This window comes from Salvelinus fontinalis, chromosome 10 (assembly GCF_029448725.1).
Source record: "Salvelinus fontinalis isolate EN_2023a chromosome 10, ASM2944872v1, whole genome shotgun sequence".
Lineage (NCBI taxonomy): Eukaryota > Metazoa > Chordata > Actinopteri > Salmoniformes > Salmonidae > Salvelinus > Salvelinus fontinalis.
This window is the reverse complement of record NC_074674.1, coordinates 32,089,617-32,106,579: the sequence shown is the minus strand read 5'-3', so window position 1 is coordinate 32,106,579 and position 16,963 is coordinate 32,089,617. Positions and strand designations below refer to the sequence as shown.

The following is a 16,963-nucleotide window of genomic DNA, read 5'->3' as shown; positions in this document are numbered from 1 at the left end:
AAAACATATTTGCATAATCTTATTCCCCACACACCGGAGGGCCAGATGTCTCTAGACGCAGCACCATTCATTTAATCACAAAGTATCATGTGATGGCTTCAGTTAAAATGTGGTTTGTCATTTGTTGTATTTTCCTTTATATTGAATGGCATATAGGCACGATGGATATACCCTAGTGAAAGAAAGCTCTCTGAAATTTGCTGACGGCAACGTTTTGTGAAATATCTCCCGACAGTTGTGACGGCCCCATACACAACCCAAAGATCGAGGTGATTGAGTGCAGGGAGGGAGCGGCTGAGTGTATATTTTGGACTATCGGCATTGCGTGTCAGAGAGGGGAATAATTTGACAACTGTAGAGAGGAACATTAGAGAGGCTCGATTGCATTTAGTCCATCTGCAGAGAAGTATTTAAAAGGATGAGGGGCAGAAGGGAACGCCATACCTAGAGACGGAGGGTAGTAGTAGTTTATCTAGATCACAAACACAGTCAGAGATCACTCTGACTGAATGGCACCGAGAGGTAGGTGGATCTGTTGGTATGGGGCAATAAGGTCATTAGTTCAGGGTAGATGGAAGCATTGAATCGTGGGACTGTTTTAAAAAATATATTTTTATTTATTTAACTAGGCACGTCAGTTAAGAACAAATTCATATTTACAATGACTGTAACGTTCCTGACCTGTTTTATGTTGTTTTTGTATGTGTATATGGTCAGGGCGTGAGTTTTGGGTGGGCAGTCTATGTTTTCTGTTTCTATGTTGGTTTTGGTTGCCTGGTATGGCTCTTAATTAGAGGCAGGTGTTTTGCGTTTTCCTCTAATTAAGAGTCATATTTAGGTAGGGTGTTCTCACTGTTTGTTTGTGGGTGATTGTCTCCTGTTTCGTCTATGTCTGAACCATACGGGACTGTTTGGCTGTTCGTTCGTTTTGATGTAGTCTGTTCCTGTCCGTGAGTTTTACGTTTAGTTATGAAAGTTTTATGTTCAGGTTTCGTCTACGTCGTTTTCTTGTTTTGTAAATTTGTAAGTGTTTTGTTTTCGTGTTGCCGTCGTTACAAATAAAGAGATGGCTTATTTCCCGAATGCTGCGTATTGGTCCACTGATCCTTCTCTCCTCTCCTCGTCCGAGGAAGAGGAGAACGACAGCCCTTACAATGACGGCCTACCAAAAGGCCTGCGGGGATGGGTGCTGGGATTAAAAATATAGGACAAAACACACATCATGGCAAGAGAGACAACACAACACTACATAAAAAGAGACCTAACACAACAACATAGCATGGCAGCAACACATGACAATAAAGCATGGTAGCAACACCACATGACAACAACATGGTAGCAACACAACATGGCAGCAGCACAACATGGTAGCAACACAAAACATGGTACAAACATTATTGAGCACAGACAACAGCACAAAGGCAAGAAGGTAGAGATAACAATACATCACACAAAGCAGCCACAACTGTCAGTAAGAGTGTCCATGATTAAGTCTTTGAATGAAGAGATGGAGATAAAACTGTCCAGTTTAAGTGTTTTTTGCAGCTCGTTCCAGTCGCTAGCTGCAGCGAACTGAAAAGAGAATCGACCCAGGGATGTGTGTACTTTGGGGACCTTTAACAGAATGTGACTGGCAGAACGGGTGTTGTATGTGGGGGATGAGGCCTGCAGTAGGTATCTCAGATAGGGGGGAGTGATGCCTAAGAGGGTTTTATAAATAAGCATCAACTAGTGGGTCTTGTGACGGGTATACAGAGATGACCAGTTTACATAGGAGTATAGAGTGCAGTGATGTGAATCTGATGGCCGAATGGTAAAGAACCTCTAGCCGCTCCAGACACCCTTACCTGCCGATCTATAAATTACATCTCCGTAATCTAGCATGGTGGAGAGCTTTAGATTGGAGTGAGAGAGATGAAGGGTGTGTCAGAGGAGAAAAGTGGGAAAGGATGAGATGGATAGGGGGTACAGCATGAATGAGTGAGTGTATAAGAGTTAGAATAGAGGAGAATCATTAAAGGTGTTGAAATCTGTCCACATTGAAGCTCCCAGTAGAGTGTCCTATCTTCTGCTCTGTGGCCAGGCAATACGAGACCTATACTAATGTGAGAGGTGGCAGATGTTCTCATCAGTCTAATGCATTGGAATCGGAAATGATAGCCACATGCAGGAGGTCCCATTGACTTGTGTGACAGATGTTGTGAAGAGTGTAGCGAACGCTGACAGTTAATAATTGGAATCACTGAATGCCAATCAGCCATGACAGAAACTTGAGTTATTGAATTTCCATTGACTGAGTGTGGTAGTAAAGTTTATGGTTTTGATCAATTTAGTCTGATGCCACCATGATTAAAATGCAAGGCTGCATCTAACCAGAGCTTGTTCAGTAACCTCTGTCAGCTTCCCTCTCCCCCTCCATCCATGTTGTTATTCAGTTATTCATGGTGGACAATGCAGCAGATGACTGGAGGATAGCCATGACCTACGAGCGCATCTTCTTCATCTGCCTGGAGATCCTGGTGTGCGCCATCCACCCCATCCCAGGGAACTACACCTTCACCTGGACAGCGCGCCTGGCCTTCTCCTACACCCCGTCCAAGACGGACGCAGACGTGGACATCATCCTGTCCATTCCCATGTTCTTACGGCTGTATCTCATCGCCCGAGTCATGCTGCTCCACAGCAAGCTCTTCACAGACGCCTCGTCCCGCAGCATCGGGGCGCTTAACAAGATCAACTTCAACACACGCTTCGTCATGAAGACCCTGATGACCATCTGCCCTGGCACCGTGTTGCTGGTCTTTACCATCTCGTTGTGGATCATCGCTGCGTGGACCGTGAGGGCCTGTGAGAGGTCTGGACCTGCTGCCCTATCACAGTCACGCTATGCTGCACAAAACACTGCATGAACCATAAATAAGGCTTCATGGTTTGCTGGGGAAACAGGCGTTAACTCGTTATGCGTCATACTTTAGGCTTCCATCCAGATGTAGTGCTCCCTCACACATTCCCAGCAATACCACCATTTTGCATTTAATTCTGATTCTCTGCATGGAAATGTCAAGGGATAGACAATCATGGCCCATAGTTTACATCTTGTTAGAAGATATGACAATCTGTTTACACCTTATTTATATTGCACATGAATTAGGCACAGATGTTTCCATAATGTATAAGACGTTTAAGTATTTGGCAAGCTGACTCCAGTCTGACACTTATCTGGAATCTTCCATTCCAGATACCATGACAACATGGACATAACCAGCAACTTTCTAGGAGCCATGTGGTTGATATCAATCACTTTTCTAACCATTGGATATGGGGATATGGTACCCAACACTTACTGTGGAAAAGGAGTCTGTCTCCTCACTGGTATTATGGTGAGCCCTACTGCAGAAATGATATTACATTCTCATGCCACAGCTGTGCTCTCTTTTGCAGTGCTGCTTATGAGGTTTTATCTTTAAATCCAGCCCTTATGCGTCTTATGACTTTTTTTAAACCTGCCAATATTTTTAAATCTCTGGTGGGGTGGCAGTGTGGATACATTCATATTCAGAGGATGTCAGAATCTGTGATTTCCTTTTTGTTTATAGCATAATTTCCTATTATTCCAATAAGGTAAATTGAACTGACTAAATACAGGCAACCTGTAACAGTCTGTTTGTTGTTCCTCCCAGGGAGCCGGCTGCACAGCCTTGGTAGTGGCTGTGGTTGCAAAGAAACTGGAGTTAACCAAAGCTGAAAAACATGTTCATAATTTTATGATGGACACCCAGCTGACAAAAAGAGTAAGTAAATACTTCACTTGCATGTCGTTTTAAGTGTAAACATTTGAAAGAAGAATCTCAGCTCCCCCGTTTCTCCATTGTGTTCTATTTCAGGAAGACCAAGCATGGTTGAAAATGAGTGCAGTATGTTTTCCATTACATGAGTAGTATTTTGTTTACCGTGAACAGTGTTTCTAACAGGGCTCTTTGTGTGTCAGGTGAAAAACACAGCTGCAAATGTACTGAGGGAGACCTGGCTCATCTACAAGAACACCAAACTGGTGAGGAAGATGGACCATGCCAGAGTCAGGAAGCACCAGAGGAAATTCCTCCAAGCCATTCATCAGTAGGTACCCTGCCTGAAACGCTGCTGGCAGTGTGGTAAATACTTATTACACACTGGTATCTGCAGTCCCACACTTTGTCCTACATACAGTATCATAGATACTAATACGAACCTGAGATCTGAATTGTTTGACACCTGTAGCCCAAATCTGTATTTACAATGTGGAATGTTGACCTTTTTTCTTTTGTTGTTTCTCATTTCACCCCATTGTTTTGTAATATTGATAAGTTGGAATGGAGTCGGGAAGTATTTAGTCCCAAAACATGTCAGTAGTGCCCTAACAGCTCTTGAGAAGGAATTAATTATAGTAGCAGTCATGCTAGCTATATTAGTATTCACAAGAATGTCTAGAAACCAACCCTCATAGGTCAATTATTTAACATCAAAGTTGACTTGGTAGCAAGAGAATTCTGATACTAACTGTTAAATTCTATGTTATAATATATTGGTGTCATAGTGGTGTTACTAGCTCAAATGTGGTAGGAATAGTAGTCATTCAATCTTTTTATTGAAAGAAATGTACTTATTAGATCAGAAGAATGTAAAAGGACTGGGAGCTCTCTCTCAATTGCAGATAACTTATCTGCATTTAATTACTGCTTGTGCAATCCAGTATCTTCAAAACAACTCTAAACCATTTTAACCACAACCTAAACTAAACTCTTGGGGACCATTTTCATTCTCCTGCCTTCTCAGTGATGACAGGAAAACTTCTCTCTGCCCACCCCCTATCTCATCCCGCATCACCATGATGTAAGGGCCTGCCAGTTCTATTGCATGTCAACATGACTGTTGTGTATCTAAGATCGGAGTCAGATGTCATGCTGACCTCTTGGCCTACACATCCGTGTGGTTCCTTTAGTCCTGTATGATCAGTCAGTTACTTGTCAGGGAGTCTCTTAGACAGTCTCTGCTCTCTATCTCCAAAACCCTATTGATGTTAATGTTCTTCACTTTTTATAAACCTAAGCCTACTTTTACCACTATTTACCACCTTTTAACTAAGCGACTGACTATCAGATGAAACTCAATGAGATATTTCTTCTTTTTGAGATCAGGTTTGGTTGAAATTATTATTATGATTAGGGTCAGATTATATTCATATGCTCTAGTGAAACTGTTCTTTGTTTTGATATATTTTTCTGTGTTGTATGTTTTATCTGTGTTAACTGAACTGTGTGGTCTCCTGTGTGCAGCTTTTAATTTGCTCATGATAAAAAAAATGATATGCATCGTATACAATGACGACATTAAAATATTTGATTCTTGAAAGGGAGTATTGGCTTCTGCAACCCCCATCCAAAATGCAGCTGTTTTATAGGCTTCTGTCATAGTTGCTCGGGCAGGGTTATTATGTCCTCAGGCTATTTGTGGTAATGACAGCATATCATGTCGACCTCCTCTTCTCTAGGACGAGCAAATAATAGGAAACCCTCAGAATTTAGGCAGAATCTCCACAGGACCAGATTTAGCTGTAAAACGCCACTTCCACCACTTTGTTCAAGGGCATATCCATCTCCCCCTTTGTACAGGCTCAGTAAGCTGTATTAAGAGGGAGTCGGTCTTAGCAGAGAAGTTGTGGTTCAGAGAGCACCTCCTGGTGTGTGCTAAGTCAAGTGATGCCTGTGGCCTCAGCTGCAGGGTTCAGCTCCAAGTGTGGGTTGCCTGAGTGGATGTACTCACACCGTGTGTTGGGATGAGTCAGTGGCCACATACAGGGTCTGCCTGGGAGCACGCTCATCCCTCAAGTGGAGGGCTGGAGAGGGGTCAGTGACCTGTCTTGAGGCAATTGCGGTGGGAAAAGTAAGAATAGTTCCTATGCCTGAGCTGGATCAATCACCCTGTAAGATCTTCCACCAATGTAGGGGACAGATCTGAGGGGAGGAGGAGGTAACTTTGTTCTTCTGAAGTGAGGCTTTTTCAATGGTGTGATCCTGGGGAAAACCTAGGTAAATGTTAGCTAGAGAACTTGTCAGCCTGCCACGGCTGCCTGTCTGGTCATTGGTTCTCTCAGTGAGGCTGGTCTTACATACAGTACTGCATGCCTGATAAGCTTGGCCGGCTGGAGGGTTAGGACAGGACCTCGGGGAGTAGCTAGCAGGGGCCGGACCAGAATAATGTGACAGGAAAATTGAAGTTTTAAACCCGATGATTCCATCTGTGATGGCCTGAGGTGAGGCATAGCTGTGAGGTGCTGCTGATGGTGATAGTGATGATGGTATGAAGTTGATGTTAGTGTTGTGATTTTGATGTGTTATTGTTGTTATTCAAAATGTCAGCAGTGGGATTGGGGTTGCAGTACCCAGGCCTGAGCAGGAGACTGATCCTGCCATCTGGACACATTTATCTGATGTTGTAATAATTATTTTGTCTATTTTATGTTTCCTTTTTTTCCTGTTTGTGTCGACACAATGCAATAGAGCTCGAAAGTAAGTCTTCGCCTAACATGTAGCTACAGATATGGTGTGTGCATGCAAATGAGAGCTTGTCTTTTTGACTCAATGATGTGACTAAAAATTTCACTCCCTCATTTGATAAGTGAAATTCATACCACAGCTACACATTTTGATTTCCCATCGAGCAATGACTAATTAGATAATGTCACATAATGTACATTTGTCTGTAACGCTATATTTCAATTTATATAGCCAGTTAAAACACCGTTGTCAAGATTTAAATTTCTCTTTTAGATCTTTAGCTGAACAGCATGATGATAAGGCCAAAATAAGTTAATATGATGCACTAGCCTACAGAAACTCAGCATGGTCTCTTTAGAGAAACCAAAGACCTCTTGATCAATTCTGCCCTACTTTTTATCTATCAAAGCATTACACATCTGCCAATTAAGCATCAATGCCAACCCCTTCCCTGTGCACCTAATTAATGAGAAGACACATACACTGCTAATGTCCCCATGTAACTTTCCCTTGATGAATTTCAATTATCAGTGATGGAAGGTGTTTTTCTTTCCATTGTTGCATGAATGTGATGAGAATTTGATCTTTAATCAGAAATCCACTGATTAAACTCTAATAATCTGTGCTTTCATGAACCGAAGGATGACCACTGGTGCTTGAGGAGATGAGAAGCTTGCTGTAATAACTACAGAATAGAACATATCTGTCCAGGTTAATGCTTACTCCCCCATCAATCTGCCTTAGCTACATTAACCAGGGCTGGGGGTCATCTTTCGGCTTGTGAAACCATTGTGACGCCTGTAACATTTGCATTTCCTCCATTTTTCTCTTGGATGACTGGTAGCAATAAAGACAGTGGCCATTATGACTACCAGCAGAATTCACAGATTATAGGAAGACGCATTTGACATACATAGCTGCACTGAGCTATCCACACTCATTAGTCTAGCGTAATGGCTCGTAACACCCTTAGTGGTGTGATGCATTTGCCTACAACTAGCATGATGCATGTACACAACCAGATGTCTTCCAATATGTTGGAGAAGATGAGAGGATTTTTTTGCAGGCACACAGATCGTCCTCTTTATAATGACATCACCCTTGCACTCTTAGAGGCAGGGAGGAAGGTTGTGGTACAAGAGGAAGAGATGGAGGCAGGGAGGAAGGTTGTGGTACAGGAGGAAGAGATGGAGGCAGGGAGGAAGGTTGTGGTACAGGAGGAAGCGGGACAGGAAGCAGCATGTGTCCGTTAGCTTGGTGACTCAGTGGGGGTGTGAAACAGGGACACGACCTTAGAGGCAAAGGTCGGGGTAAGCCCCCGAGAACTCCTCCTGCTTTAGAGACTCTGTGCTGTAACTGACACAGCGTGAGACTCTCTCCTCCTCAGCACAAATCCCAGTAGTAAGACAGGCAGGGCAGGGCAGAGTCAGGCAGCAGAACGGCCTGCACATTACACTGAAGACTAATTAGCATCAGTCTTCCTACAGCGAGGTAAACAGGTCAAGACAAAGATAGCAACCGCAAAAAAATATATGGTGCAGCACAGTTGATATTGCCTTAAAGGGGCCATCTGTGATTGCTACATCAATTTTTTAAACTTTTAAATGAATTAAATATTCCCATTGATTCTTGAAGAACATCAACTAATCCCATGAGGCATTGATAAATTAACTGTCGTACCCCATTAGAACCCAAAATATAAGCTTGTTTTACTACAGATTTGCTCCATGTCATTTCAGCAAGCCATGATACCCACCATCTCAGATTGTTCTTGAAATCGTTTCTGTAGTTAGAAACAGGTAAGATTAGCATTCCTGAAACATTATCTTGTTGAAATGTAATTTGATTGCAGAGCAATTAAGCAAATTGATTGCACCCAAATTGGCCATTTAAATGTATAGGATTCAGAGTGGCGAAACGGTCTAAGGCACTGCATCGAATCCAGGCTGTATCACATCCGGACGTGATTGGGAGTCCCATAGGGCGGCGCACAATTGGCCCAGCGTCCTCCAGGTTTGGCCGGAGTAGGCCATCATTGTAAATAAGAATTTGTTCTTAACTGACTTGCCTTGTTAAATAAAAAATATATAATTTTCAATAATAATAGTACGCAACATCCGATTTGGACCTAACTTCTACTGATGAGTAAGACATGAGGAATCCCCCCAAAATGCCAAAAGCCACCCATTGACACCCCACACCCCATGCCAATCCCACTCCAATGACCAGTGTACAGTATCGGTTTTCTATGATTGACAAGTAGTATCACGCTGCAGCATGGAGTATTGCTTCTCCATAATATGTCATGTATTCATTGTGAATCTGGTCATGTTTTTCTCCTCTGTTCAGAGGAATTAGTTATTAAAGTCACTTGCATCATTTCACATAAAGTAGTATGAAAGTATAGGGATTTGACCACTAGATGCTGTGGTTCCTGCTATCCCGCCACACCCTTTTATTCATTTTGCTGGTCTCTTGTGTTTATTAAATACTGTATATCACAACATTTCCTTTGCAACTTTGGGTAGACAACCAATAGATTTGGCTTATGATGAAAATACATTGCAGTCATCCTCACAATTCAAGCCAGTCCTCCATGAAAACAATTCAGTATCCTTCTTCACAAGGGGATTCCTTGTGTCTTACTCATTGGAAGGAAGAAGTTTGGTCCAAATGTTGGGTACTATAGTTATTGAATGGCCAATTTGGATGCAAACAATTAGCTTTTTTAAGAGATGAAATTATATTTCAACAAGACAATCTGTCAGGAATGCTAATCGTATCTGTTACTAACTACAGAAATGATTTCAGAACAATCTGAGTTGGTGGAAGTGGAAACCCTCTTTCTTGTGCTATGAGGTAGAACGGCCCAACATTGTTTTCAAACAATGTAATTGTAAGCCAACACTGTATAGCCTCAAAACTATCATTTTGATATCATGGATGGTCAGTCCTTGAATCCATAGCGCTGTCTATGAATTTGATTGGTTACATTTCTCCAACCCCATCCCTCAGCTTTTTAAACAGTGGAGGGGTCACACTTTGTTATTGTTTGAACAGCAGATTCTTCCTTTAAAGAATTCAAAGGGGTATTGAAAAGCTTAGCATAGATGTTTTCCCCCTGATGAATAGCAAAGCAAATAAGAAACTATTGAAAATTCAGGACCGCACAGGAGCATTGAATCACAGAAGGACATAGAATATTGAGTATGAGGGGGCAGGATGCTTTTATATTCTGACCCCAGCTTCCTGCCTGCCTTGTTCATCAACACCATTTGACAGCTTTTGGTCATCCAACCGTGAAATTGAGAATTCTGACAAGTCTAACATCTCAGCTGCACAAACGTTTTAATGCTGATGTCTTTCACACTTTAGTAAATTTTTTATTTTCAATTTGCCAGATTACTTGAACAATAAAAGTGCTGTTTTTGCAATAACATTGGCTACTTGTTTTAGAATGTGCTTCTTCTGGACCATACGGCTACCCCGTCACTAGCTGCTGAGGCATCGTATTTTGCCTGTAGGATCCTTCAGTGGCTCTTGTAGTGCCCCCTGTTGGTCTAACCTGTCATCTAGCTCCACACATTTTTGCCTGTGAACTGGAATGACTAACAATGATGCACCATTGCATGAGAATAGATTCATCTAGCAGTCACTACAGACCCCTCATACCTCATATTCTTCCCCTTGATCTACTGTGCTGTACACCATCAAATTCACACAGTCCAATTAGACCCGCTAACTCAAAAGCCTATCTCATCAGCTAGTCTGAGAGCATGGGGTTTTATCTGAAAGATAAAAAAAGCTGACCACAAGGGCTATTTTACAGTTCTACCTCCAGCTCGTACTGTGTGTTGGTCTCATTCTGATTTAGCATGCAGCACGGGTGGTTGCAGGAAAAAAAAGCTCTCCTGTTATCTTGAAAGATCGAGTGTGGTCCTGAGTAGTGCACATTTGCTGTTTTCGACGTGCCAGTGAGTGTGGGTGAAAATCACTTGCTTAGTACCCTAATTAAACAGGAAATGTGAATTATTTAAGACAGCTGTATGGATTAAAGAAAGTTACTCATTTCACTCTGGCTCTTGAAGAGGGGTGTTTAAAAAAAAACTTTAACCAGTCTGCGTCACCAACACAGACAAGCATCATGCCAGCTGGATGAGTTTGCCACTATGTAACAATTCAGCACATCACTGTCAGTACTCAGTAACTAAGGTGATTTTACATAATATACCAGATGTATTTTCTCTTATCAATAACACACTCACACAGTCCAAAGATATAAAGCTCAGTAATATAATCTTATTTTTTTGGATCATTTAATTATATTTTACAATGCTGTATTTGTTTTTCAACTACTTTTAATTGAAAATGAATTTGTATCCCCTTTTATATAGAGTTTGGCTATCATGGCACTTCAGGTGGAATTGCCGATTGACAGTTTTGATTCTCAAAATAGAAAAACTGTCACTTGAACTATCTGCAGCTTTTTTAGGGATTAAATAATTCACTAGAATAAAATGGAGAAACCTCAAAGTGTTTGGATTAAGCTTTTATTATTATAGTTTATATACACTGCTTTAATCCTATATTTCAACAAAATCCCATTGCAAGCGATTTTATCTCCCTAGTTGAGCCCTTGTATGTTACTTTGTTGTAGAGTTCAGGGGCTGAAGATTTACTGCAGTAGTAGACATTCTCCTCTCTGGCAGCTTCTATACTCTGGTCTTCACTTGCATGTAGCTCAACCAATCAAACTGTCTTAAACCAATTCCTGCATTTTCTACATACATCCTGTGCATGTCCTAGGAGTGAGTGCTCTCTATGTGTATTCCTTCTGTGTGCACACATCTGTTAAACCCATCTTTACCAAATAGATACATTTATTGGGTTCTGAATGGTCTTCTGTTCAGATTGAGAAGTGTTAAAATGGAGCAACGCAAGCTGAATGACCAAGCAAACTCACTAGTGGACCTTGCAAAGGTAAGCTGGACTGACAAACGTCACATATTCCAGTTTATTTTGGTTGTGAAGTTTGGTTGTGCATTTGGATTGATCTCTATCTAACCCACTTTTTGATTTGAAGGATTCCATTTGATACATGTGATATCAACGCATCGGGTCGATTAGTAACACCTTTTCATATAAACAAACAAAGTCTACAGGTGTCAAATAAACAGACTTTTTCATATGAATGTTAAGAAGAACCAGTTATGTACTGTCATTGGAAGAAAATAAGACACAATATATTTCCACTTCTTGAACTGGGTGCAGGATAGCCTGGTCCCAGATCTGTTTGAGCTCTTGCCAACTCCATTGCTGTCATTGGCATGACAATGAGTGTTAACAAGGAGTTGGCATGATAGCATATTAAACAGACTGGCACTCAGGGTAGATGCAGGACTGTTGTTGGTGGAAACATACAGTATCTTGGTTTCAAAGATTATAAAAAGATATGCATATTATAATGGGTGAAAAAGGAGAAAAAAATCACTGTGAACCCTCCAATGTAAAATCCTTGAATTCAGTGCATGCCATAATGATAGAGGAACATTTAAAGATGCACATTTCTGCATGTCAAAACGATCTCCCAGGGGAACCCATTTCCCCCAGCATTTCCAACCCTGGTTGTTAGTGGAAACCTACAATATCTTGGTTTTAAAGATGATATAAAAGGTATGCATATTATTTTATGAGATCAGGATCCCCACCCTGATAGGTAAGTAAAACTGTAATTTATATGTCATCAGTTTGTCAAATACCTTAAGGTTTGGTTTTCCAGACTGAGATTAAGCCTAGTCCTGGATTAAAATGCATGGTCAAGGAGAATCTTGAAAGGGCTTTTTAGTCCAGGAGTTATCTTAATCTGTGTCTCGGAAACCGCCCCTTGATGGTAATTAACACATTGCTATGTTTCAGCAAATCTCTCTGTGGTGTTTATCTTGTGATGCACTAAACAGAAGTTGACAAACCTTAGGGAAAGACCTGGCACAGAGCCAGCCTGACGCAGCAAAAAAAAAACAGTTAAGGGAAGGGAAACACGCTGTGAGTGTGATGTGATGATTCAGCCAGAAATATAGAAGGGAGAAAGAGAGTTAGAGGGCTTTGACATTAAAATATCTACCACGGTCAAATCAGTTTCATGACACCATGCCACGGAAGACATTAGCTAGTTAATATTACAGTCACCCATGGCTGTGAAACAAGTGGATCACGGTGAGTTAGAAAGGTGGTTGACATTTGGGAAGATGACTCATACAGCTCATTCAGCCATCTTTAATCATTGTCATAAGTGGTTTTCGCCACCAGAGGGCAGCATAGCATTAAAAATCACAGTACATGAGCTCCCTGTGGATCGATAGAGCTGTATAATGGAGCTTAAAATAACTTTGGCAGCTGCATAGCCTCTGCAAAGCTATGAAAAATCCCTCACATAGCAGTGGTAAAAAAAAAAAACTATTTGGGGCGTAACATAAAGCAGGCTATCATTTGAGTCAGAATATATTAATACCGTAGTAGGCCTACAGTTAGAGTATCAAACTCCTTTTTCAGCATTTGTCCTCACCTTGAATAAGCCTTTTATTGTTGAAAATGAAAATGCAGGATATTATTTTTCTTTATGATTTTCATTGTAATTTTCTACACTTATCTTTTTACTGAGTTTGGAGCCATTATAATTTCAGCTACTTGTGGTATTGGGTTTCAGTAACAGGGTTTTAGTGCATCAAAGGCCTATGTATACCCACAGGTCATTTCCTGCATCCAGAGTCGGCTTAATCAGAGTCTGAAATCAGCCCACAATGCAGTCGTGTATGCTTACACAAGCGTTTTGTGCCTTAAGAGTAGACTGGGACTAAGTATATTCAGTTGACAAGAGTTCTGGTCTTATTTTATTAGTGCTGTGTTATAAAGATTTAATTAATTTGCAGTTTAATTTTTCATGATTAACTGAGGCAAACTCGAGTCAGTTCATCTATGTGTCTATCCAAAATTCACTTGTTACCTCCAGAAACTCTCGAATTTAGGCAGTTCTATATCATGTTGCATTTTGCTATTGCCTCAAGGTTCCATCCTTATTTTCATAAAGTTCCAAGATAAATTTAAAGCCTCTAACCATGTCAATTCTAAATTCCTTGATCATCTGTGGAAATTGCCTTTTAAAATATCATAGGAAGTGATGAGTGGCTCTGGTAGTGATGCAACGTAGTGAAACCCTATCTGCCCGCCCAAGTTGGAGCGCCAGGGTGGTGAAAAGCTGTCAGTGTTGTTTTGGCCTGAGGTGGATCGCTGTGATTCTAAACAAGCCACCCAGCCCATTATTCCTACCCCAAATGAGGAAAGGACAAGGTAAGTGATGGATGGATGGATGGCATTGGCCACATGCTGGCAGCGATTGTTCTCATAGTGAACATTAGCTCAGTACACAGCAGCCCCCTCCCACTCTCCAGCCCCCTTGGAACTGGATATCTCACTGCTTGATAACATGCCATGTGTCGAGAGGAAGAAGATCAACTTCCTGGTGCAGAAGTTAGTAAGTGTATACAGCAGAATTTCTCTGCAAATTATCAGTTAATATTTTATTTGCTTATGTACAGCATCAGGTTTTGTTTGTTGTGATGGAGATCTGTGAAATTTGAATTGCCCGTATCCAGACACTTTTTATTATATTTATGTCTACATTGACTCAGCTGTGCGTTAACACTTTTCAAGATGGTTGAAAAGAATAGCTGCAGACTGAGTTCAGTTCTGCCATGGAGGGCAGCCTAATAATCTGAAAAAAAAGCAACATCTCCAGGGAACAGTTTAGTGTTGTAGTGGGAAACAGTGGCATGATTAGATACTTAGAATGATGCAACCGATAATCAAATTATTCACAAGCTGTTCCTTTTAAGAAGTATACATTTCATGCTGGTTCTTTTCAACTAAGGGGCAACTCATAACTTCCATTTCAGTCAAACTTCCACTTAGCCTTTTGACATCCATGACTAAATTAAAATGTGACTAAATTAGGATTTGCCACTCAAATGGCTCTGGACAGATTGCCATTGTAAATAAGAATTTGTTCTTATTTATTGACTTGCCTGTGTAAATAAAGGTTAAAATATACAAAATAAGGTAAATAAAACAAATAATTTTACAATTGCCTGCAACTTCTAGCCTAAAGCACCACATGCTCTGGAAGGGTCTTGCCCTCTTACTATGACCGAGTGTCTTTCCTCCTCCAGACTCAGAACATCATGTATGACCTGATCTCAGACCTGAACGACAGAGGGGAGGACATGGAGAAGAGGATCGCCCTGCTGGAGACCAAGCTGGAGACTTTGCTGGGGAACCTGCAGGCCCTGCCAGGACTCATCAGCCAGGTCATCAGCCAGCAGCACAGGGACTTCCTGGAGGTGCAGCTTCAGCCGTACAACAAACACAGCCCTGAGCGATCGCAGTCTGTGTCCAGACGGAGGTCATCCTCCACTGCACCACCCACCTCCTCCGAGAGCAGCTAGAGTCCAAGGGGAACACCTACAGAGAAGACTTTTGCCATCATATGGCCAAATTGCATTTATTGTAAAGCCTTATGGTTTCAATAAGTATTATCCAAATTCTGATGACAGAATCCGATCTATCGGGACAATGGCTTTTAAAGGGATGCTGTTTATTTTTTATTACCTCAAAAGATGTTATCCTTGCTCTGGTGACATGACCATAGAAAATGATGCTTTCCTCAGTAAAAACTATTAGGCCTATCGATGGGGGCTGTGATCAGAACTATACTCCATCTCTATGCAGAGGTAGCCAGTTTTAGGACAGTATGGTTACCGGCCGGGTGTGAAGATAATGCACTAAAATAGTGCTTCTTCTCACTGACTTTGTGCTTTTGCTGGCTTGATTCAGTTACCATGTTCCTTAAAGCAAGCTGAGAAATCATGGGACCTATCAATCAGCAGGCATTACAGTAATACTTTTTATTGCGGAAAAAGTTATTTTTCATGGACATGACTGAAATGAAGACAGAGGGCAGCACAATAATGCACCCACATACTGTCCCTCAGAGGTACCATATAGAGCTTGAAATATATCTTTTAGGTTAGAAACAGCATCAACTATGGAGTTTTTTCTTTTGCAGAGTGCCCCTGTAGAATGACTATTTTTGGGGCCACACTGCAAACAATTGAATCCTCGTATCAAAATGAATGCATCTAAATCTGTACTTGCACTTACTTTTTAATCATTGCACTTCAATGCTGACTGACGTATGATATAAATCTGTGTTGCTCATTAAAATAAGAAATGTAGATGTTTGGGCATGGACTTATGGTCAATTATCAATTATATAATTTGTATTATTAGTGAAGAGGACTCAAGTCAAAGCCCTCATGCTATGTACCACAAAGGGACCTCAATTTAAAACTGATAGGCTACTGAAATTAATACTTTCAATTATCACAAACACAGGTTGCTCTTTCCTCAACATATCTCAACCCTTGTCCTGGAAGCACTTAGTATTTATGGTTTTTGCCTCAACTGAGCAACAATAGTTGGATGCAATGCAAACCAATAATTCACAAGTACTGGAGCCACTTTTAAAAGTAAATTCATATTTTTATATTTTCATGAGGACAAGCACACCTCCACACACCTCTTACAGCATACGTCTTCAACACAAATAATGACAGAGATATGAACAGAATAAATGATGTAAAACATTAATTGGTTGAGGTGAAATCCAGCATATTTAACATATCTTCCATTAAACCTCCAGGACCAAGGTTAAGATATCATGTTGAAAATCCTGGGAATACACATTGTTAGTTCAAAAGGAATGTATAAAAGATGGTATAGCAACTTACTGTATTAGAGGGCTGGGCCTGGTCACTAAAATGTCAAAACCTAACTGCAAAAAAATTATCTCTGACACACATAATTGTGCAAATATTGTATGTGCTCAAGATTATTGAATTAGATTTCAACAAAGCTTTGTCCCTTTGTTTAAAACAGCAATAGCTTGGCCACTAGCCAGTCATAAAGGGAAAGGTAACATTCCACCAGTTCTACACATTTTGGCAATACGCACCCTCCCTCAGCAAGGTTTTCACAAGTTAGATGAGTGTGCCATATTCATCCGATGGGCATTTATCTAGTCAACTTCCTGCAATGACATTGTCCAACCAAACAAAAGCTCAATCCCATCTACAGTGTTGAATGTACTGTTGCTGGTTTTAGAGCTTTCAAACATTGGCAATCAATCCAGAAATTTTAGCAACATAGAAACTTTTGAGAGATTATGTACTGTATGCAAACAAAATATGAAACAATAAAAAAAAGCATATTTACCAGATGTGTGTGCATTACTAATACCTCAATTTGACTGGGGAGAGAGAGACCTGTTGCCACAAGAAAAAGGCAACCAGTGAAGAACAAACACCATTGTAAATACA

General features: G+C 40.9%; 1 protein-coding gene across 2 annotated transcripts in view; it reads left to right on the top strand.

Annotated features, from left to right (window-relative positions):
- The window catches only part of LOC129864042 (small conductance calcium-activated potassium channel protein 2-like), a 38,791-nt gene extending 21,930 nt beyond the window's left edge, over window positions 1-16,861 (top strand). The window contains exons 3-9 of one of the 2 annotated variants that reach the window (XM_055936587.1): window positions 2,436-2,854; window positions 3,239-3,380; window positions 3,681-3,791; window positions 3,989-4,116; window positions 6,537-6,545; window positions 11,408-11,513; window positions 14,756-16,861. In XM_055936587.1, the coding sequence (XP_055792562.1) occupies window positions 2,436-2,854; window positions 3,239-3,380; window positions 3,681-3,791; window positions 3,989-4,116; window positions 6,537-6,545; window positions 11,408-11,513; window positions 14,756-15,031 (1,191 nt within the window). In that variant the 3' untranslated portion in view covers window positions 15,032-16,861. The remainder of the gene's footprint in view (window positions 1-2,435; window positions 2,855-3,238; window positions 3,381-3,680; window positions 3,792-3,988; window positions 4,117-6,536; window positions 6,546-11,407; window positions 11,514-14,755) is intronic. The other variant, XM_055936586.1, reaches the window with a different exon arrangement.
- The last annotated feature ends 102 nt before the right edge of the window (window positions 16,862-16,963 follow it).